The sequence below is a fragment of the Sordaria macrospora genome, chromosome 3, assembly GCF_033870435.1.
Source record: "Sordaria macrospora chromosome 3, complete sequence".
In the NCBI taxonomy this organism is placed as follows: Eukaryota; Fungi; Ascomycota; class Sordariomycetes; order Sordariales; family Sordariaceae; genus Sordaria; species Sordaria macrospora.
Genome location: NC_089373.1, coordinates 5417617 through 5439181, shown reverse-complemented (window position 1 = coordinate 5439181; position 21565 = coordinate 5417617). Strand labels below are relative to the sequence as shown.

General features: G+C 52.9%; 5 protein-coding genes across 5 annotated transcripts; 4 read left to right on the top strand and 1 right to left on the bottom strand.

The window, feature by feature from the left end:
- Window positions 1–42: 42 nt before the first annotated feature.
- On the top strand, window positions 43–423 carry SMAC4_09729 (uncharacterized protein; the record flags this gene model as incomplete). The annotated part of the gene is made up of 1 exon (XM_003342866.1): window positions 43–423. The coding sequence occupies one exon, from the start codon at window positions 43–45 to the stop codon at window positions 421–423; it is 381 nt and encodes a 126-aa protein (XP_003342914.1).
- Window positions 424–1115: 692 nt separating this feature from the next.
- On the bottom strand, window positions 1116–1511 carry SMAC4_09730 (uncharacterized protein; the record flags this gene model as incomplete). The annotated part of the gene is made up of 1 exon (XM_003342867.1): window positions 1116–1511. The coding sequence occupies one exon, from the start codon at window positions 1509–1511 to the stop codon at window positions 1116–1118; it is 396 nt and encodes a 131-aa protein (XP_003342915.1).
- A 1340-nt stretch (window positions 1512–2851) lies between these two features.
- On the top strand, window positions 2852–3683 carry SMAC4_09731 (uncharacterized protein; the record flags this gene model as incomplete). Its single annotated transcript, XM_066091006.1, has 1 exon — window positions 2852–3683. One exon carries the CDS (start codon window positions 2852–2854, stop codon window positions 3512–3514), a length of 663 nt encoding a protein of 220 aa, XP_065946655.1. The 3' UTR covers window positions 3515–3683.
- A 5162-nt stretch (window positions 3684–8845) lies between these two features.
- Window positions 8846–9306, top strand: SMAC4_13565 (uncharacterized protein; the record flags this gene model as incomplete). Its single annotated transcript, XM_066091468.1, has 1 exon — window positions 8846–9306. The coding sequence occupies exon 1, from the start codon at window positions 8890–8892 to the stop codon at window positions 9304–9306; it is 417 nt and encodes a 138-aa protein (XP_065946654.1). The 5' UTR covers window positions 8846–8889.
- Window positions 9307–16181: 6875 nt separating this feature from the next.
- On the top strand, window positions 16182–20887 carry SMAC4_09436 (uncharacterized protein). The gene is made up of 2 exons (XM_066090956.1): window positions 16182–17163; window positions 18445–20887. The coding sequence occupies exons 1-2, from the start codon at window positions 16856–16858 to the stop codon at window positions 20285–20287; spliced, it is 2151 nt and encodes a 716-aa protein (XP_065946653.1). The 5' UTR covers window positions 16182–16855; the 3' UTR covers window positions 20288–20887.
- The last annotated feature ends 678 nt before the right edge of the window (window positions 20888–21565 follow it).

The window sequence follows — 21565 nt, the reverse complement described above, 5'->3', positions numbered from 1 at the left end:
GCGGAGGCGACGAGAGAGTGTTCGGAGAGGATCATAGCCAAGATGAACGCAAGCAGCTCTGGAAATTTGAGAGTGATGGACGAGGGGGTGAAAGAAGTGATGCTAGCCATGGTTGAAGCGACCAAGCAAGGGAGGCACGACAAAAAGCGGAGGAGGAGGAAGAAGGAGACGAGAAAGGAAATGAAGCAGGAACTTCAGATGATCAAGGTCAGACTGGATGATTTCTTTGACTTGATTCCCACCAAACCACCCGCAACCAACAAGCTGAACAAGCGGCGTCGACAAGCACAAGCGCTGCTTTCCGATAGCCCCGGCAAGAACGAGGAGCCTGCTTGCTTGTGGTTAGGGCAGTGGAACCTCAACCGATACCTCTACGGAAAGTCCCCTTCTGGATGCTGGTCGTTTGGGGGAGAGACAAGATGATGAGCACTACCATGCCGACGAGGAGATATTCTGGGGGAGCGCAGATGACTCGCGCTAGACGGTCTCCAACGGCTCCGATAGTCCTGATACCTGTACTCCTTGGGACTGGGCACAAGCGGAGCAGCAGGCTTTGTTGGACGGGGACGGGTATACTTCGTGGAGCTGCTGGGATTGCTTGGTTAATGCGAATGCGCAGTGGTAGTAGAGGATTTTGAACTGGACTCTGATTTCCACGAAAGCAATAACAAGCTACGGTTTGGGCATAAAATTCTTCCAGCAGGTTTAAGTCCGCGGTGCAAACTGTGTTCATGTTAGGTGTATTATCGTGACTGCTTGACTTTGCCATGCTTTCCTAAAGTTATAAGCTCCTTCTTAGCTGAAACACACAATATGCCCACCACAAGTAGGTACTCGATGTCTGATTCCTCCTTCTCTCTCCCAGGCAATCCGACCCAAAGAAACTGTGCCCCATATCCGTGAAACTTTTCTAGAACAAGCAGGAACGGATCAGCAATATCACCCTTTGGTGCAGGGTTCACTCAGAGGGAGAAGGAGCGACTTACATGACAATAGATAGTGCGTTTGGTGCACCTTCTTCCTAAAGAATCGACACAATCTCCATGTTTTTCACCGGGCCTGTGTTACTGTGTACCCTGTGCTGCCCTAGTCTTCCCCTCCAGGGCCCCCAACACTTACCCATACTCTAGTCCCGGGTGCAGCTTCACCTCCAGCTCCTTGGACATCAAGATCCAGATCCATCCCTTCCATCCTTGCCATCGTACGGAGCCGTCGTCGGTATTGTAAATCCCAGCTTTTCCAACAACCCCTCCAAGCACGCAGCTTGCTTCTCCAGGACAGCAACCACTCTCCTGTTTAGCAGCCAGCTCGACCATTAATTCCGTAATCTCCCTATTCCGGGCTGCGTTCTCCCTCTGCATTGCGTCACCATTGCCAATATCCTTTTGTAGGGACACCATCTCTCTGAATACGCTGCGAGTGCCGTTGCTTGAAGCGCGCAACTGCGTTAATGAAAGCTTCAGCAGGTGCACTTGCTCTTTTTGGAGGTCTTCGATATTCTTGATGTACATGGTTATGGTCCAGCCCATCAACATGGTGGTCCCAAGAATCATAATCATGAATTTGAAGAGCCAGGGTAGGTGCTCTTAAACCAGCTTGGCGGTGAGGGTAGTGGCCTGGGTGCAATCCATGTTGTGGACCGTGAAATGTCAAGGGATGGGGATATGTGAGGGATGTTGTGGGATGTGACTTGTGTAGCAGCTGAAGCGGGCTGGGAGGATTGGACGATTATATAGCTGGAATTGTCATGGCATGAAGGACTAGAGACGAAGCGGAGAGAATGGATGAACCCTTTGGTACCTAGATAGTGATGGAACCGACATTTGTCTGGGGTATTGTAGGGCCACCATAGCTTGTTCTGCCTTACATCTTATAGGGAGGTACATTGTTGTTACGATCCAATCATGGAGACTAGACTAGCCGACCAATCAGATCGGACCCGAAGTCCCGGGTTCTAAGCCCGGGTCCACGGGTCCAGTATATCGGGTCCAGTATATCGGGTCCATGATGACCGGTATAAAAGAAGGCCTTCCCCGGCCTCTTGTTACCGGTTCTTCAGCAAGCAATAGCTCTCTTCACCCCCATGAAAGCCTTTTCGTGTCAATCGTGGAAAGCTCAACGTTTATGACCATTCCGCTTTGTCCGGCAACCATCGTCCCACCTACTAGAGGTACTTTGCGATATTCACCCTTGATGTATTTGACCTGCACCAGCAGTTAAGCATTCTACTTGCTACTAGACGAACATGAATCAGTCCTAACACAGAAGTGGTGCAATGAATAAATTGTGACGAACCGTTACAAGCACAGGAGTATTATCGCTGGGATAGAACAATAGAGTAACGGAGTAGTAGCCAAAGGGTACTGGTAGCTTGTGATGCGCGATAGTAGATGAACAAACTGCTGCTACTGCCCTCTAACCCAGATGCTTCCACGATCGACGCACCTTGCGCCGCAGGTAGGTGGCTTCCCAGGCAGCTGACATGAGACAGCTGGCTCTTCCGAACAACGTCCATGGGCTGCTTTTCCGGAGGGTTCTGTTCTGCTTCTCTTCTCCCCCTAGGACAGGGGGGCTGGATTGTACTTACATCTGTGCCGGCTGCCGGGTTGCATCTCCCGTCTTTAGTCGAGAGCGACGCGAGGAATGTTTGTGTCTGCAGCACATGGGAGGTGTTGGTTGCGATCCCTGCCAACCGTTCAACCTCCAACTCGATTGACAAAGGAAGACAGCCAACGACCCACATCTACAATCCAGAACCGGACAGGCTGCTAGTCGTTGGTTGGTGAAAGCCCGTGCCGGCCAAACATCCTCAAGACCCTGCTGCTGCCCTGCTCAATCGCATCCCGATACAATGCGATTCCACTCCTTTCTCCATGATCCAAACATAATAAACGTGAGTTGGCGTAAGAAGAAAGTTCCCGATACTTCCCCCCGTAGCCACAACCACGCTAAAGTCTGGTCAACTATGCCGAACACTATGAGAACAACGCCCAAGCAATCTAAACAATCGAAACCGTCTCCAAAGGAGGGTGGTGTGCAACGTCGCCAGGCTGTTACCAGTAGGCCACCGGCCGCGCCACCAAATCCACAGCGCACGACGAAGGTCCTATTCGTCTTGGTCAACGGAGCGGAAGATTTCGATGACGGCGACGGTGGCGGCGAGAACGACCCCGGACGCGAGAACAGCAATGCCAATACAGATTCTGGTTCAAAGATGGAAGTGGACGCGAAAGGAGAAGGGGAAGCGAAAGCGGAATTGGAGGGAAAAACTCAATCCAAACATGATAAACATCGACGGGATGTCATCGCTGAGCGCTGGCCCGGTGCTCAGGTGGAAATTTTCGATTTCTTCCCACGGACACAGGAGGGCAAAGGTCGTGAGTTTTTGAGCCCGGAGTTCATTGCGAGGCGGGCAAGGGATATCACAGATCGGTTGCAGGAGGCGGTATACGGTCGTTTGGATGGCTCAGATGGGACGTCTTGGCTTGAAGTAAGTCTTACTTTCTTTCGTTAAGAGGCAGGTATATGAGCTGATCGTTCGGTGGTGAGACGACTGGGTGCTGACCGATAACTGTGTAGAAGGAGATTGAGCCAATCCCCATCATCTTCCTGAATCATTCGACTGGGTCTTTGCTCGTGAAGAAGGTAAACAGTTCTTCTCCTTCGCTTGGTTTCTCGTCCTCTCCTCTCAGGGAGTCCTACAATCAGTTGACTCAGCTCATTAACGGCAACCAACCTACCTACACAGATCCTTCTTTGTGCCATCGAGAATGATGATAACCTCTGGCTAGTCTCATGGACGCTTGCGGTGGTAAGTGCACTTCCCTTGAATGCAACTGTGACGAACCTTTACAAGCACAGGAGTATTGTCGCTGGGATAGAAGAATAGAGTAACGGAGTAGTAGTCGAAAGGTAGTGGTAGATTTTGATAGCTATTGCTTGCTGAAGAACCCTAATAATGAAGGCCGGGAGGCCTTCTTATATACTGGTCTTTAGCCTTGTCCCGTGGTCCCGTAAACTCGGGACACCGGGACCGGGACCTATCTGATTGGTCCATCTATCTAAGTCCGCTGATTGGATCGTAACAGAATGGCATGGAACTCATGATGGCATCCGCGATATTGGCGCAATCGGATACCACGAAAAGGAGGAGAAGGGATACCGGGGAATCAGTCGCGACGAGCAGTGAATCGCAGGCAGAGCAGCCGAGCTCCAAGATGTTGCGGGCCGAATAATATCACCGGACACCAGACGCGAGGCGTCGATAAAACATCAAGGGCAATGCCATGATGCAATATCGACAGGCACAAAATTGAAGCATATATCAGAAACGTGCTTTGGGGGGTCGGATGGCAGCTATCAGTTTGAGCCATTGGAACTACGGGCGGCAGGTAGTATGATTGTCATGAATTGTCACACGGACATTGCCCACACTCCTAGGTTTGAAGTTCAATAGAGCCTCAATGCTTGACATCAACCCAACCTCGCCATACAATGCCAGCCTTGCCTCAGCCAGACTATTTTATTTGTAGAAAACAGGACGGAAAAGGCTAAACAATGTCGAAACCATGTTAGTCCTGCGTTACATACATGATCGAGGGTTACTATATGATGGAGGACGAAAGGGAAAGAGAGAAACGGGTGTGCGGTGACGGGAACGCTAGGAAGATAATCTGTTCAGGGGAGGGCGACTTGCAAAGACTGTCACGACACTGGCGGACCACTACACCATTAGGCTATGTTCCAAAAGGATACAAGTAACCGAAGGTGGCAGTTCGGTCGCTCAAGTGGTCTTATATATAGTTTATCCCGGAAGTGGCCCCCGAGTGCATTCCGTGACAATGAGGACAGGAAGAAAAGAAAAAGCGGATAAGCATGACGAAAGGCAAAAAAATTAGAAACATAAACAAGACATGACCAAATCCAAAGAAGCCGAATTGAACAACATGTGAAGCTACCCCATGAAACCTCACGAGCCACCTTCTCGTCTCCTCATCTAGGATACCGTCGTGTTTGTGCCGTATCCCACTAGCATTCATGTGACAATGGCAGTATTCTGGGCTTGGAACAGTAGTTCAATTCAGCTGATAAACTACTTTGGTCTCGAAGGCCTTGTTGATCCTTTCAACCTCAATGAGAAGGTCGAGCCTTAAGGCCTTCTTATATCAAAGAAGGTTGGTACGTACCGAGCCCTGTGTGCCAGGCATCGGCGCGAGTCTATCTAGTTCATCTGCCTACAAGTAGATCTTCTGAATGCCAACCTTCGTCCAGTTGCCCGTCGGTAATTCCGGTTGGTGGTTTAATTGATGAAAGTCGCCGGCGGATGTCCGTGTGGCATTCTGTCGGTAATTCTGGTCGGCAGTTTGACTGATGAATGTCACCGGCAAATGTCCGTGTGACAGCCGTGCCTGTTGGCCAAATAGTCTGGCTGAGGCAAGGCTGGCATTGTATGGCGAGGTTGGGTTGATGTCAAGCATTGAGGCTCTATTGAACTTCAAACCCAGGAGTGTGGGCAATGTCCGTGTGACATTGCCTCGGTAGGTACCTAACGAGTCCTTCCTTCACCGGCATCTCCAGCGGCTGTGGAAATACCTACTTAAGGTCTCCGACAGCTCATGATAACCACATACGACCATACCCACTGGAAAACTCGGGATCCCGTCCGCTCTCCCATAGATAAGCCAGTGAGGGCCAGACTAGTAGTTGGGTCGGTGACGACCAGCGAATCCCTGGTGTTGTATGTCTTTTTTCTTCTTTTTTTCCCGATCTCTTTCTAAAACACACTTGTTGGTTTCTTTTTTCATGAGTCCGCATTGTATTTTCCTAACACCCAGCACAAATATTTGCGCCTTCACTTTAACCGTTGCCGCCCAGGCAAAAGGAGCTGCAGATACTGTGCTAAGATCATGTTGTTGTTGTTGTTGTTGTTGTTGTTGTTGCTGTTGTTGTTGTTATTTTTAACGTCTACCGTAACCCTCTCGATGTAGTGGCCGCGCCCAATCTCCACCCCTTCACCCTGTAGAAACCCTGTAAGGTTGTCAGCAGTGCCCCCATCGTCGATGTGCTGTTGCCAGAGTGACTGGCGCCAAGCCTTTCTCGTGCAAGTCCACGAAAAGAAGTGCGAGGTCTGGATTCTAGCGATGAAGCGCTGCCAGTAAATTCCAATAGCAAGGGAGAGGTTCTCCCGCGTAGCCGCTTCGCCCGTGACGGGGGAAACTACATGTGCCTTCGTGCAGAAGAAGGGATGGAATGGATTCTTCCAGCTTCCACAGAAGCACATCGGCAGGGCGTCCTCGTGCTCGAAGCGCTCGTGGTAGTCCTTGAAATTCCCGTGGCCTGATCTAGCTGCCAGAAGATGGTGTAGGGAGCGCCTGTCCAGCTCCAACTCTTCGTTAGGATTAGTAGAGACGCCCAGCCTATAGTCTGCATACGACTCTGGCTTGTTCGCGGCCCACCATGTCTTGAAATCTGTGCGCGCCTCCCTTTTCACAAGCCGCCTTGAGTGCGCAAGGGTAGCCAAAGGGTCATTGCCTCGGTAGGTGCCTAACGAGTCCTTCCTTCACCCGGCATCTGCAGCGGCTGTGGAAATGCCTACTTAAGGTCTCCGACAGCTCATGATAACCACATACGACCATACCCACTGGAAAACTCGGGATCCCGTCCGCTCTCCCATAGATAAGCCAGTGAGGGCCAGACTAGTAGTTGGGTCGGTGACGACCAGCGAATCCCTGGTGTTGTATGTCTTTTTTTCCTTCTTTTTTTCCTAATCGCTTTCATAAAACACACTTGTTGGATTCTTTTCTTTTGAGTCCGCATTGTATTTCCGAAGCTGGCAATTTGGTCGCTCAAGTGGTCTTATATAGTTGTGATAGCAGTCGAGAGGCACAACTGCAAGGCTGCCATCACAAGGCCTGGGAACTCAGCCCTCGTCTTGAGGGTTGAAAGGATCAAGAAGGCCTTCGAGACCAAAGTTAATTATCAGCTGAATTGAACCACTGTTCCAAGCCCATACTCTGCCCTTGTCACAGGTACCTACTGAGTCCTTCCTTCACCCGGCATCTGCAGCGGCCGTGGAAACACCTACTTAAGGCCTCCAACAGCTCATGATAACCACATACGACCATACCCACTGGAAAACTCGGGATCCCGTCCGCTCTCCCATAGATAAGCCAGTGAGGGCCAGACTAGTAGTTGGGTCGGTGACGACCAGCGAATCCCTGGTGTTGTATGTCTTTTTTCCTTCTTTTTTTCCTAATCTCTTTCATAAAACACACTTGTTGGATTCTTTTCTTTTGAGTCCGCATTGTATTTTCCTAATACCCAGCACAAATATTTGCGCTTTTATTTTAACCTTTGCCGCCCAGGCAAAAGGTGCTGCAGATGCTGTACTGAGATCATGCGACCTTGGCGCCTGCTGTGGAGAACTTTGGACCTCTCGCAGTACTCCCCTTCCTCCTTCAATTCACTTCCCTTCCTAAAACCACCTGCTCTGGAATTCCCATTTCTCCCTTCTTCTGCGTCCGGTTGTATTGGGGTGTTCTTTTTTTGATTCGTCTTCGCCGCCTGTGACAAGGGCAGTGTTCTGGGCTTGAAACAGTAGTTCAATTCCGCTGATAAACTACTTTGGTCTCGAAGGCCTTGTTGGTCCTTTCAACCTCTAGAGGGAGGCTGGGCTTCAAGGCCTTCTTATGCCAAAAGGGAAACGGTACCTATCTAGTACATACGGGTCCTTCTCACATGAGGCTCCAAGGCATCTAGCGATCTGCATACATGTAGGTCTTTCTCGTATGACACCAGGAGTGTGGCATATGCCCGTATGCCACCAGGAGTGTAGCATATGTCCGTGTGACACCGCCAGAATTCGAAGTTGAAGTGTTGGAAGTCCGTGTCCTGGCCTTGCCCATACACTCACCTTGTCCATTCACCAGCACCCCTTCCCGGCATTTAGGAGTCTGCCCTGGTTTCCATTTCTCGTCTTCCGTTTTCTTCCCTAACCAACGCTTTCTCCGTTTGTCGCCTTTCCCTATCTCAGCAGGAAGTAAAAGGCGAGGATTCAGGCCTGCGTCAACCACCAAGCTGCGTTGCAACATCACCTCCAGCTGAGCTACTCCACGGCATCACCACGACCGGCGCCCCCAACCCTCGACCCATCGTCACTGGGCCCAAACGACTGGTAGACCATGCCACCTAAAATGGCGTTCAACTCTGAGCTCTGTGATGGCAGCCTTGCAGTTGTGCCTCTCGACTGCTATCACAACTACATAAGACCACTTGAGCGACCGAATTGCCAGCTTCGGTTACTTGTATCCTTTTGGAACATAGCCTAGCGATGTAGTGGTCCGCCAGCGCAGTGACAAGCTCTCGGAAATCAAGCTACTTCTTCAATCCCTTGCCTCAGGACTCAAAGCAGTCAAGTCCGATGTAGCAGAGCTCAAGAAGAGCCAATCGCAAAGCCAACAGAGCAACTCAACCTGCGCCAAATGCGCAAACGCCGGCCCCGTATTATCTACCGTTGAGAAGGCGCTCAGCGACACCGAGACTAAGCTGCTGGCCAGGATACGCGATACCGAGACTGCGGTCATGCAGCTTGTTGAGGAGGAGAAGGTCTTGATCCATGCTGAGGTTGTGCAGCTCAGTTGCACAGTGGGGTCTGCGCTGGAGGATGCAAAGGGAAAGATGATAGAGGAGGTTGCTGAGGTGGTGGATGCAAATGACCGCAAGCGCAGCAGGTCCACGGCTGATCTCGACGGGGATGACGACGAGGATGTCGCGAAGAAGCGGGTTAAGCAAGAGGAGGAGAGCGACAAAGATTTCGATAATGACCATTCTGAAAACGACGACAGGTGGGAAAAGCGAAGACGGAACTGCACCGCTCTTGACCGGGCCGTGATGGACATTTTGAATACAGCATATGAGGCCATCGACTGTGAGGAAGTTTTGCCGGAGTGGATTCTTCCGGTACTGATCAAATGCCACTCAAGTGCAACCGACGAGAGGATCAAACGCTGGGTCCTCTTTCAAAAGGAGGGAGAAGCTGGCTTCGATTTCTGCTTACACGGCGTCTTCTACCATGGGCATAAGCATGCAGAGGTTGCGAGAGAAGGGTGCTTCTGTAGGGCCCACGTTCCGCCTGGCTTGAGGCAGAGGGCTACCAAGGGTATCCGGGTTCAGCGAAGCATTGAAGGTTCTGAGAACGTGCTGTTTTCTTGGGGACAAGATATTGGACCTGCTCCTGTTCTTGGTCGCTTTGAGTGGGGTAGACGGCCAGCTGTATACTATGAAAGCTCAGACGAGCCAAGTCCCTAGATGTGCCAGGCTGCGTGATGACAGACCGCAGGATAGAGGCTCCGCCAAAGGGGTTTCTTCCTGGGATGGACTCCCAATAGTCACAAACGAAGAGAAAAATAGGCTTGCGCTATGAAAGATTGCTTTGAAAGTTTAATGGCACATCTTCTCGTTATCCTTACCTTTTTAAGGTGCTTGGGTTGGGTGGCAGAGAAGGGATATGAATTCAGACTTGAGGGAGATAATACCTCTAGGTGTGCACGTTGACTCGGCGCGGAAATACGGAAACACAACTGGACGGCAATCCGAGCACCACATGTCCGACTCTACCTCTATGCATTTGAATGCAAGCAAGTCATGGTGATGAGAAAGATTGCGGACCTTTCTACTAACGAGGCGGTTCCATATGCACCGGGCTGTACATTACAGTCATCGACATATTTGCGTCCAAGCAGGCAAGTATTGGGGGGCTGCCTTTGCAGATGTCCAACTTTCCACGGCAGGATGTATTTGTTTATTGTTTGGACCGGTAAATTATAACCCTTCCACCACTTCCATCCTCCCCCAGTTTCTTTCCATCTTGTCCAGCATCGGCAATCGCATGTTCGAGATATACTCCCAACGCAGCCATCAACTTCGACAACAATCGTCCACCCATTTCACAACCTCAAGATGTCGACATTCCCAAATAGCCTCTCGGCCCGTCTCTTGACGTTCGGCTTGCTCCTCATCTATCTGGTTGTCGGCGCTTTGCCGCCCCTACGAGTGTCGACCATGAGCCCGTTCCTGCGGGAGCTCCTTCTCCCCGCCACGAACCCACGATGAACGTGAAGAGAAACACACTCGGCGAAACTCAGTGGGTTTACATGACGATTCGCAACGAAGCTTCCTCTGGGGACATGTACATCAGTGACACTAAACTCCATTGGTAAATCTATCCTACCCAGTTCTTTCTCTCTTCTTTTTCAAATTCTCTTCTTTTTCTTTTTTCTTTTTTCAACTGTGACAAGGGCAGAGTTCTGGGCTTGGAACAGTAGTTCAATTCAGCTAATAAACTACTTTGGTCTCGAAGGCCTTGTTGATCCTTTCAACCTTCAACCAAAGGCTGGGTTTCAAGGCCTTCTTATGCCAAAGAGGTGTGGTACGTACTGAGGTGCGTACCGAGCCTTGTTGCCTAATGCCTCGAGGTATCTATCTAGCGGTCTTCATGTGGATCTTCCTGAGTGCTTTTCACCCATTCTCCTTCTTTCCTCTAGCATCGGCCTCTGCCCGGTCGTCATTGTGGCCCAGCAGTCACTGGAGCTGCACGTACGCATGCACGGGCTGACCTGTCTTCCATGCACATTATATAACAGTGCATATCTCACCATGCCCCTAACGGTGTCCTCTTGCCCCGTGATGAAAGGGGAACCTCAGGATGATGCTCAGCGCCATCGGCAGTCAAGGCTAATGCAAAGTGTTGAGGTTCTGTTAAGCCTCGGAACATCTAACCCAGAACTGTGGGCAAATGTCCGTGTGATAGTCGATCATGTCAGGAGAAAAGCGGCTGTCAGAATCGGATGCAGCCAGTGTATTCGGCGCTGGTGATAAGGTCGGCGTGTCGGTTGATATGGTTAATCGCACGATTAGGTTCAAAAAGAACAGCGAGCCCATCGGTAAATGGCATCCCCAGCCTCCATGTATAGAGTTGGCCGTTAAACACGAAAGAAACCTGCGACTGACTTTTTCGCGACCTTTAGGCAACATGGTGACCGACGACGTGGTAGGGCAGCTGTATCCCGCTGTATATTTCCAGGCGTGGACGGGAGGATGTGCAAAAGTCAGGGTCAATTTCAACCCAAAGGTAACGGAGATGGCGACGGAAACCCCAGAGATGAAAAGGGTGCCTGGTGGGAACTGACGACGAGATGTCCTGCTATTGGAGTCGGCCACGTTGCTGCAGAGTTAATGTTAGCATGATAACGGAAGAGATCGCTAGGTAGAGCTTTGGGTACCTGAGAAGACAAATTATGAACCGCGTCCTTCTCATCATGCTCAAGTCCGTCAAGGCTCGTCGCTGTCCTTCCCGTGAAGTCAACCGATGCAGAAGTCTGCGAAGTTGTAAGGAAAGCCAACTGGTGTCGGTCGGGTGGGAAGTCGAGGTGAAGGCGGCAGGGGCTTCGTAGATTACGTGAACTCGACAATGGAACAGGTAACGGATGCATTGATCATTGGGTTGGCCATCAAAATGAAAAAGATTTCGTGACTTCCTCCGGCCTGTCTGACAGAATATGGAAGCTTCGTTCCTTCCCTGTCTCCGCCATCAATAAATTCTTTCATCAAACACCGCATCATGGTGCGCCTGCCGCTTAGACTCCGATACACAAGGAAGGTGAGTGTGGGTGAGAGGCGATGGCGCCATAGAAGGCTCCTTCCTTGGGCAGTCTTGTCGCCTCATCGAAGGTCTTTGTAATTTCACAGGTCCGAACATCCTTCTTCCGCTGGGAAGGAACGAGCCCGATGAAACTGGACCACTTTGGGCGGCACCTCATCACCTGCTCAGCAACTTTGCAAGAGCGAGCGATCTTGCAGGGGAAGGCACTGCCAGAAGACACGCACATACAAAGACGGAATTAGAGTAATCGCGACCAGCCCATCCGAAGTGGCATCGTGATCATGGTCATAGCGGCTCCCGGGTCAGTAGCAGTTGATCTTCAAGCGGATGTTAGCCAAGACAGTCGATGGTACGATTGACCTTCAGTGTCGGCCAGATATGGTCAATCTGGCGAGACGCTGTGCACATCCTCAGCCCAACACCGCCAGTGAGGACACCGACAGAACGGCAACACGCAGGAGCAACCGCGCACACCAGTGGCGTGGCAGGTACACCCCAGGCCAGCGCAAGGGCGACTCGTCCAGCTTGTCCGAAGTGACGGGCCGCGTAACGGGTGCAGTGAACTGGTCAGTTCCCGTGACTCTCGTAACATGGGCCGATGGCCTCGAGTGCTTCGTCTCACCTCCGGCCCGATTGACAACTGGACGGCGGCGGTTGTTGTGGTGCCGGGCCCGAACAGACGTTTTCCCGCCGAGAAATGACCGGACCGTAATCGGCGCTCCTAACGTGTCGAGCCTGCCAAGAATTGCGAAGGTGGGTTCATAATGACGGCGGCGTCGATACGGAAAGTGGAGATTTCCAAGGCGGTCGAACGCTCCGTCTAAGTTCCACTGGCGGCCGGAATATCCGGCTTACGGCGGGGCGTGAAAGGGAGTCGAGCGGGAGTCGGAAAGGGACAGACTCTCGGGCGAGTACGATGGTGGCTGACCTAGCCGGTACGCCGTGTAGGTTGACAATCCCGACACCAGTTCCCGTCGTATACACCATAGGGAATCGGCTGAACCTCGACATTGATTAAGGGCGGATGAAGAGCCATGATGTTTAGCATGAGAGTTGCTGCTTACCTTTAGAGATACATTACCGGGTTGGTCCTCTTCGGTGAGGGATGGAAGAGGCAATATCGGACATGACCGCCCCGCGCCCGTACATCTCCATCAGGATGTCGGGTTTCATTTCATACACCGGCGGACATCTGAAGCTCCGGGAGGTGTGCGGGCGTACGGCACGGAAGAATGCGAATGATGGGAAATGGACACCTGGAACATGCCGAAATGGCGAGTCCGCCTCTATTTCTCAGTTGTCAGACCCGGCCTTGCGAGACTCGGCTTTGGGTCCACAAGAATTGGAAGGCAGTAGCTCCAATACGATTCTCGTATTGCTTTAATTGGATCCGACCCGCGAGCGAGCGAGTCCGAAACCGTAGGACGGGACGTGTCCGAATGGGACCACTTTTCCGAGGAAAGGCCCGGACCGACCAGTGACGGAAGACCCTGTTGTTCACCGACCGAGGATTCCAAATTTGACATGGGCGGCTCCCGAGACGGTTTTCTTCTGCATTCAACATTACGATAATGACGGAAAGATGTGAAGCTGACACTAACGGCGCAACACACGTCGGAATCGCAAACGGGGCTTCGCGGGCGTCACGCCGGACGGAGGAGCTGGCTTGCTGGGTGACAATAACGGATGATTGATGAGATGCACTGGCCACTGGATGCCGATGTCAACACGAGATTCGAAATTGGGAACCGGCTTGGAGCTCGGGCCTTCTCAATTTCGGAGAGAAATGTGGGGCAATACGGAACTGCCAGTGCCAGCCGGCTGACAAAGGACGGGCGGGCGCGGCAAGCAGTCTTGGCAACTCCCGTCTGGTCACGGACAAGGTGGAGAACACACGGGGTCACGGGTCACGGTGTCGACATGCTGCCTCCGATTGGAATCTCATTCTCACTCGTCATCAAATGCCTGTCTCCCCGTTCGTTCGTTTGTTGGAGTGGTGTCGGTCGGTCGGGGGTGTCAACTTTAGGAAGTTTCCAAACGCAGGTCCCGTCCCGCGTGCTCCACTACTTCCCCTGTTCCCTGTTCCGTGTTCTCCAGAGTCCAGGAGATGCGGGCGGGAGCCCAGTCCAGCTCGTTCCCGAGCTCAGTTGTTGATGAATGACAGATGAGACGGAAGGAAAAAGGGGGGCCACGGGGCCAAGGACGGGACTACTAGTGCTTCTTGCTTGGAGGAATGGATGGGGGAAGGCGACCACTCACCGCAAAGCACACCCCGTACAGTATGAGTCGTATGTGACCAAGATGTGATCCGGTAGGTTGCGCGACCGTTCTTCTCTCTCTCTCGGTGAGTGGGTGTTAGTGTTAGAAAAAAAGGCACCAGAGCGGCGCGGGCGCAGCCCATTGTATGTACCCATCTCAAACACGAGCCTAGCCGTGTTGCCTGGCTCGGTCGGCCAGGGTTGAAACCGATAAGAATAAGGGGCTTGCGATGCGATGCACTTTCTAACTTTCTGGGGAAACGGAAGCACCCAGGAGGAGAGTGAGAGAGAACGGTAATAAGTATCGGAGCGACATAGGCGTCGCGCCAGCTGAGCACCGAGCACTCAATTCAGTTCATGTCCTAAAATTGGACTGGAAATTAACACCACCGCTGCTGCTGCCGCTGTTGATGAGAGCGGACGAGCCGGAGCGTCAATGTGAGTGGAAGAAGGGGGTCATTGGGGGAATGGAGAAGGGGGACGGCGGGATCAGTGCAGTGTGCCCTGCCCGTCTGATCAGTTATCCTCCCGAATGCAACGCCGGAAGCCAAGGAAAAAGGGGCCGGGGTGGGTTCCTTCCTTTCTTGATCATCAGTCTCGTTCCATCATCCATCCAGCAGGTTGCTCGGGGCGTCACAGGCTCACAGCCGGGCGTCATACTGCCCTGCTTGGCGCCGTGCCCGTGTTCTAGCTTGGATCAAGGGCGGAATCCCTTTGTCGAAAATCAACAACGCGAAGATCTGAAGACTTTGGCGACAACGAGGTATTCGTAAACATGGCAATTTCACAAGAATGCGACAACGGGCAAGCCACAAGTTCGTCATGGTGCCGAGTCTTCTTGTTGTTGTGTCAGTGATCCAGGGCAACTTTCACTTTGGACCTCTCGATCGCCAGGCCAGGCCAGAACCCCTGAAAATGAAATCCCATTGCGCCCGGTGTGTGTCGGGTGCTTTGTACCTCCATGCAAGCCTGGGCTGGCTGGCCCCGACCGGTGAATGTAACGACCTCCGACGGAGAAGGGAGAGAGAGCTCAGGGCACTGGTGAGCTGACGAGCTGAATGAGCGCTGGGCTTGCTGGGCTGACTCTTGAGTGCTGTTCTGTGCCATGCTTTTCATGTGCAGTGGTGGAAAGAAAGCGTTTTGTATACCGCATGTTTCTGTTACAGACTCGCAACTCCATTCCTTCATTTACATCTTTTCTTGTTCCTATCCGGATCTTCTCAAACAGAACGTCATGGTTCGGAATGATTAAGTGGAGTGTGAGATTGGAAAGCCGGGTCTTTGACCGTCCCCGCCCCCTGGCCAAACAAATGACAAGCCCCGTCCGCTGTGGGCAAGGGAAGGAAAGCGGCCGACGACCGCAGCAGCTAATTGCAAGCCGGGGATCGTCAGTGTGTGAGAGTGTGCACCGTGAACCGTAAACATTCAATCAAAAAGCTACACGGACTGGAAATGGAATGTCTCGGTCGCGGAGCCGGGTGCATCAGACTGGAACCTGTCCGTTAACTACCTCTACGAGCACAAATGGAACTTGAAATGTTGCAATGTTCGGCGTGGCTCTATTCATCGCGACGGCATTCAGCCCCAAATAGCTGCACTCGTTGGTGGCTGCAACCACCATGGCATCCCGTGTCTCCCGGAACCTGTCCACCGTATTTAATGTCCGCGCGGCTTTGGGTGTCAAAGTGCAATTCCACCTTTTCGTATGGTCTTCTCTCTGCTTTCAGTTAGTTAACCATATGGAAATCCCTTAAGTTCAATTATTCATCATAATAAACGGTTGGTTTGGCGATTAGATAAGACTTACCTAGTGCGAGCTGAAGTTTGATTGATCAACTACCTGAATGTGACTCCCGGCCCGGACCCCATTGTCTCCGGCCGCTTATGCGTGACAGAAAGCCAGGCAAAACGCCCAGCACCATCTTTACCAGTCGCCTTTTGGTCCAGTCCGGCAGCGCTGTATCGATGAGGCAACTGGGACGCACGCAGGCTTGGAGTTGGAGCATTACCTCGAACGCGAACCAAGGTCACGGTGACGCCGGTCGGAGCCTTGGATTGGGGCCCACCATGTCACTTTCCCTCCCAAACCGGCTGGCGGGTGACTTCCGAGAGCAAAGGGGTCAAGGCCCCGCTTTAACTGACGAGCCCCGGCACCAGCAGCCGATCCGTCCGTTCCCATTGTGGCTCGCAGGCGGCAGACGGTCGCCAGAACGGTGCCCGCTTGGAGACAGCGCTGCCGCCGAATGCCTCGAGCAAGTCTCCCTTTTTACCCCCCTCCACCCCCCGTGCTTCCTGCCGCGCCCGCCCACCTGAAGCCCAAGTCCCGTCATTTCTGCCACGATCCGCCCTCTCTTCTTCCTCTTCTTTCCTCCGTCCCCTTCCCTTCTCTTCCCTTTTTCCTCCTCTCCCGTGTTTCTCGCCTCCCGATCTCTCTCCGGAACACATTATCCACCACCGCGTCAACCAGCCCGGCGCCGTGATTCTATCGTCAATCAGGCCAACATCTCCGAACTGCTCTACTCTTTTTTTTCGACCCCCAGATTCATTCGTCGCTGGAATTCCAGCAACGATTTGTTCCTCGGCGTGACCTCCGGCCTTTTTCGCTTTCAGCTCCGGTCGAGTCGGTCATTATTCGGCACCCGGTCATTTGCGCCTTCATTTTCACCTTTTCAACTTTCTCCTTTTTTTTTTTTTTTTTCAACAGTCAACAATAACGACAACAACAACATCATCGTCGTCGTCGCACTTACAACAGCAACAGCATCACATCAACTACAATAAAACACTATCATTATTGTCAACATTGCGCACGCATCTTCTTCTTTTGAGTCGATTACCAGCAGCCAAACAACATTAATAGCAACCACCACCATCCGACCTATCCCGAGCAAACGCCCTTTACTACACCACCCGCCAGCCAGCCCGTTTGGTCACCGAAATGTCGTCGGTCGTTAGGTCCACGGCCCTCCGCGCTGGAGGAGCTTGTGTTCGGTGTCGCAAGGGAAAGACCAAGTGTGTCTACGAGAACGGCAGAGCACCATGCAAGAACTGTGCCAAGGGGATGCACGAATGCTATCTTCCCTCAGAGAGTATGGCTCACGCCCACGGAGGAGTAGCACCGAGCAACCGTCAACAACGACCTCGCGAAAGCCTTCCTAGTGAGCGCATCGTGCCGACTTCTGCTGGCGACCGCGGAGGACCGCCATCCGTCGGTGCGTCGCGTCACGTCTCTACTACCAACGAAAAGTACGTGTTTCCTGGTCCTTTTACCCCCTTGTCGTTGTTGATGTCGCTGTTGTTGTCTTTCCTCCTTCTTCACTTTCTGTCTACATGACTACCTCTACCCATGCAATCTGTTTGCAACCTCATTAAAAGTCATTGGCATATCCAAGTGGTTTTTGTCTATTGTCTTTTCCTAACCTTTGCGCGCTTTTCACACTTGGTTTGGCTTCTCCATTTCCCATTATTGTTTTTTTTCTGCTGTTCCCACTGCCTGCCAGTCCAAAGTGCTGGACCGGACACCTCTCCTCTCCCGGTCCCCCTTGGGTGGCCCGACAAGTTCCAGTGGACGCAAGCGCCGGAATCAGCGAAGGCGCGCATTCCGTTTCCCGCCATCCTCCGCCCGCCTCCTTCCTTTCTTTCCCACTGCCCACACCAGTCACACTGGCCGAGGGAGGGTGCACGGGCGCCGCCGAGGTGGGCACATGCTGCTCCAACGGTAGTTGCCTTGGGCGCTCTTGCCCGCCCGCCCGCCCGTCCACCCGTCCACCGGAGGCAGAGTGCATTTTCTAGCGCTGCCTTTTCGGAGCAACAAGGACGCACCGCCCCCCGACCCCCCCATTTTTTCTCCGCCCGGCTTCCATTCCCAAATCCCGTCTTTGTACCCCATTCCTTCCCTTGCTCCGTGCGCACCTCTCGTCGCCATTCCGATTCATACCCCCGCGCAGCCCCGTGCACCCCCCCTTCGACCCCCTTCCTGCAAACGGAGCCAACGGAGGGTTTTTGGTGGAGGCTTGGCCACCAAAGCTCCGTGCCCAATTGCGGACACCTCCGTCCTTTCTGAATCACCATTACACGTTCGCCCAGCTTGGCACCCCCGCCCCCGCCGCTGCGTCAGTGCGCCCAGAGGGGATGCTTTCGGGTTGCCGGCCCGCCCACTTTCCGGCACCGGCCTCGTTGCCTGCTCCACCTTTTCCGCCCGCGTCCCCGACACCGATAAGATAAGCATCCAATGCGTCAACACCAACGGGAAGGATCGCGAGATGCTCCTTCCTCGGTGTTTGCAGCACCCACTGCAGGTCATTTGCCCTGCGGGTTGCACTTTCCTCGTTTAGCCTGGAAAACTTTGCTTCAGCGACGTGGCCGTCACCACACCTTTTCACATTGACATTGCCAGCTTTATCTGTGGCAAGCATCTCCATCTGTCAACCATCATACCTCCCATCGTTCCCATTTTTTATATCTGTCGTCCTCTATATTGCATCACGTCCAGAGAAACATGGCTAACCAATGCATCTTCAAACGCAGACTCACCCCCGAACTCCTCCAAGAATGCGAGCGCGTAATCAACAAGACCCTCCCAGCATGCGTCGCCTTCCACAAGCCCTCCTGCCTACAGCAACTCAAAAATGCCTCGATGGAATGGACCTTGGTCAATGCCCTCCTCACCACAGCCGCTCGCCACTCTCCCGCCATGATTCGACGCTATGGAGGACAACTCGGTGGCGCTGGCGCTGCTGAGCATTTTGCCCAGAAGGCGGGTCAACTTGTGATGCAGTCGTTGGCTTCTCCTAGCCTTGCCGATATCCAGGCCCTCTGCCTTCTCGTCATCCACGAATGGGGTTGCAGGGAAGCTGTTCGTGCCTACATCTACCTCGGCCAAGCTGCCCGTATGATCCAGATGTACAGGATAGTCTCCGCCCAACAGCGAAACTCCGACCCAGACCAGTTTTTGCAGGACGAGAGCTTCCGCCGTACTCTCTGGCTCATCTACATCCTCGACTGTTTCCTTACCAGCAGCCCCGGCCGTCGCCCCGCGCTCTCGACTCACGATGTTGTCGACATTGCCTTGCCCTGCGCAGATATGAACTTCAACTTTGGCAGCCCTGTTGTCGTTAGAACCATTGGTGGCGCCGCGCCATCCCATGCTGAGCCTGGCGCTGCTCTCTCGGAGGTCGGCGAGTTCGGTCACATTGTTCTTGCCACTAGAGCTTGGCGCAACGTTGTCGAGATGATGACGACGACCACTCTCGAAACCTTCTCCGACACCCAGTGCCTTGCGTTGGAGGCTGATATCGATACCCTCCGCCAGACGCTTCCTCCCCATTTTGCCGACAAGCCCGGCCAGATCAACCTCCACATCACCATGGGTAGCGGTTATACTTACGCAATGATTCACTGTCTCCTTAACTGCGGGACCATCTTCGTAAACCGACGCCGCATCCTTCAGGTGGTAACCGACGAGAACTTCACCATCGACGCCTGGCGCATGGCTTCTCACACGCACATGCAGACCGTCGATCGTATCTTCGCCGCTTCCCACAGCATCATCCACTCTCTTCTCGCCCTCGAACACGGAGCCGACAAGGACATCATGGTGTGCTTCCCGATTTTCATGCTCTTCTCGGCCTTTACCGCCGGCTCGACTGTAGCATACCTCACCCTCAAAAGTCTCGCTCCTTCCACCGTCACCGAATCCGCCAGCAGCATCGTTCGCGACAGCTTGCGTCTGTGCCAGGATGGATCCGAGTCTTGGCCCCTGGTCACCCCCTGGGCTCGCCACCTCACCGTTATGTCTAAGGTCCTGCGCGATATGAAGGTACTGGGCCGCGACCGCGAGGCGCGCGAAGACAGCCGCGCCACGTTGCACGCCGCCTCCCCTCACATTAAGGATGACGTCGCCACTCCTCCCGACAACACCAACCACCCCGAAGCCATGGAATTCGATACCGTCCAGCCCAATAGCACCGGTCTTGGATCGGTGGGACCCGCTGCTGCTTCACCCGGTGCTCCCACCCCGACCATCGAGGGAGCAGGTGGTAGCGAAGTTGGCGAAACCCCTCTCGTCAGACGTCCCCAGGGCATCACCACCATTAACGGTGGATCGGTTGGCGCGGTCGATACCAGGGTTGCGACGACTAGCCCGCCGCCGCACGCTACTCCCGTGCTGCAGCATCAGCAGATGAAGGTAGACTCGCCCAGCGCGCAGTCATCGGTGTCGAACCAGGGAGGTGCCAACGCGCAGGGAGCGAGCGTCCCTCCTAGCGGGGCAGATGCCGTGGACATGACGGCTAATGAACTCTGCCAGGCGTTTGAGAGGCAGTTGCTGGAGTTGGATGATTTGGCTGCCTTCATGGGCGGTGGTGTATAAGCCGGTGTCCATGACGCGGGAATCTGTATGATACAATGACTTGATTGGCTTGGACTTATCTGTCATCATCAGGATGACAAAGTGGTGGATGTCGATGGCATGCTCCGGGCATTACCTTCTCTATGCCCCTGTTTCTTTTGTCTTTCTTCTTCTACCTGTTCAGGATGATCAGAACCGTTGTAGGGCGGATGGATTGGCGGCATTTTGTCTGCAACGAACGGACGGAACGATTTGCGTTGTGATTTTCGGTCGGTCGGTCAGTCAGTGACATGACCCCTCCGTGGATTCGGTTGGTGTTTGTTGGCTTTGATTTGGTTGGTCTTGGTTTGGTTTCGGTTGGTGTTTAAGGAGTTGTTTTTTTCTTTGATGACGGACGCTTCTGTCGTCGTCATCGTCGTTGCTGTTGATCAATCATCATGGGACTGGAGAATGCTTTGTCTGTCTGTCTGGCCTTTGGGTTGTTGTTCCAAGTTCGAAAGTCTGATCTGATTCTGCTTACTAGTTACTTTTTGAGAAAGATAGGACGTGTATGGTCCATTTGTTCGTTTTAGCGATTTGCCGTATTCTACATCAACAGGATGAAAGAGTGTTCACGCTGATTCCGTTGTTTGAGTTTTCTATTTGTGAGTGGTTGATCCGATATGATGTCTCGAGACTCGTTCTGTCTTGCTTCCGAAATGGATGAACAAATCCGGTATGTGTCATATCTGCGGAATCACAATCGCACTCACGTCCAATGTTGCAATGACTGCCTGTGGCTCTGTGAGATGAGTCACAACCTCGCCCATTTGACCCGATACCGTGCACGCATCATCGACCTGTGCCCCTGTCGTTCAAAAACTTTGAATAACTACCGATAATCACCGATCAACACCGAGCAAAGATCAGCGGTCTCGCGTACCTTTCTCCATCCCCATGTGGAAGGATGACACGTTCTCCAAAAAAAACCAAAAAAAAACGTGGACACAAGACCAAGGACTCAACGGTAAGTACCTGTCGTTCACTCGTTCTCCATATTACACCTACGAACGAGTCCTCCCATATTGGTTTTCAAGATTCACATTTGGCCCTCAGCTTGACATTGCTAGCGCCAGCAATCACTGAGAACAGACAATGAAGTTGGTAAAGGACCGATCTCCGAGGCAAAAACACCGGAGATTCAGCTGCTCGGTGGTGGATCATACCCAAGGACCCCGGACTGAGGTCAAGAAATCGAAGGCTGGGCATACTGTGGGCACTGGAGAAGCGCCGGGGCGGGACCGGGAAGGCGGGGAACCT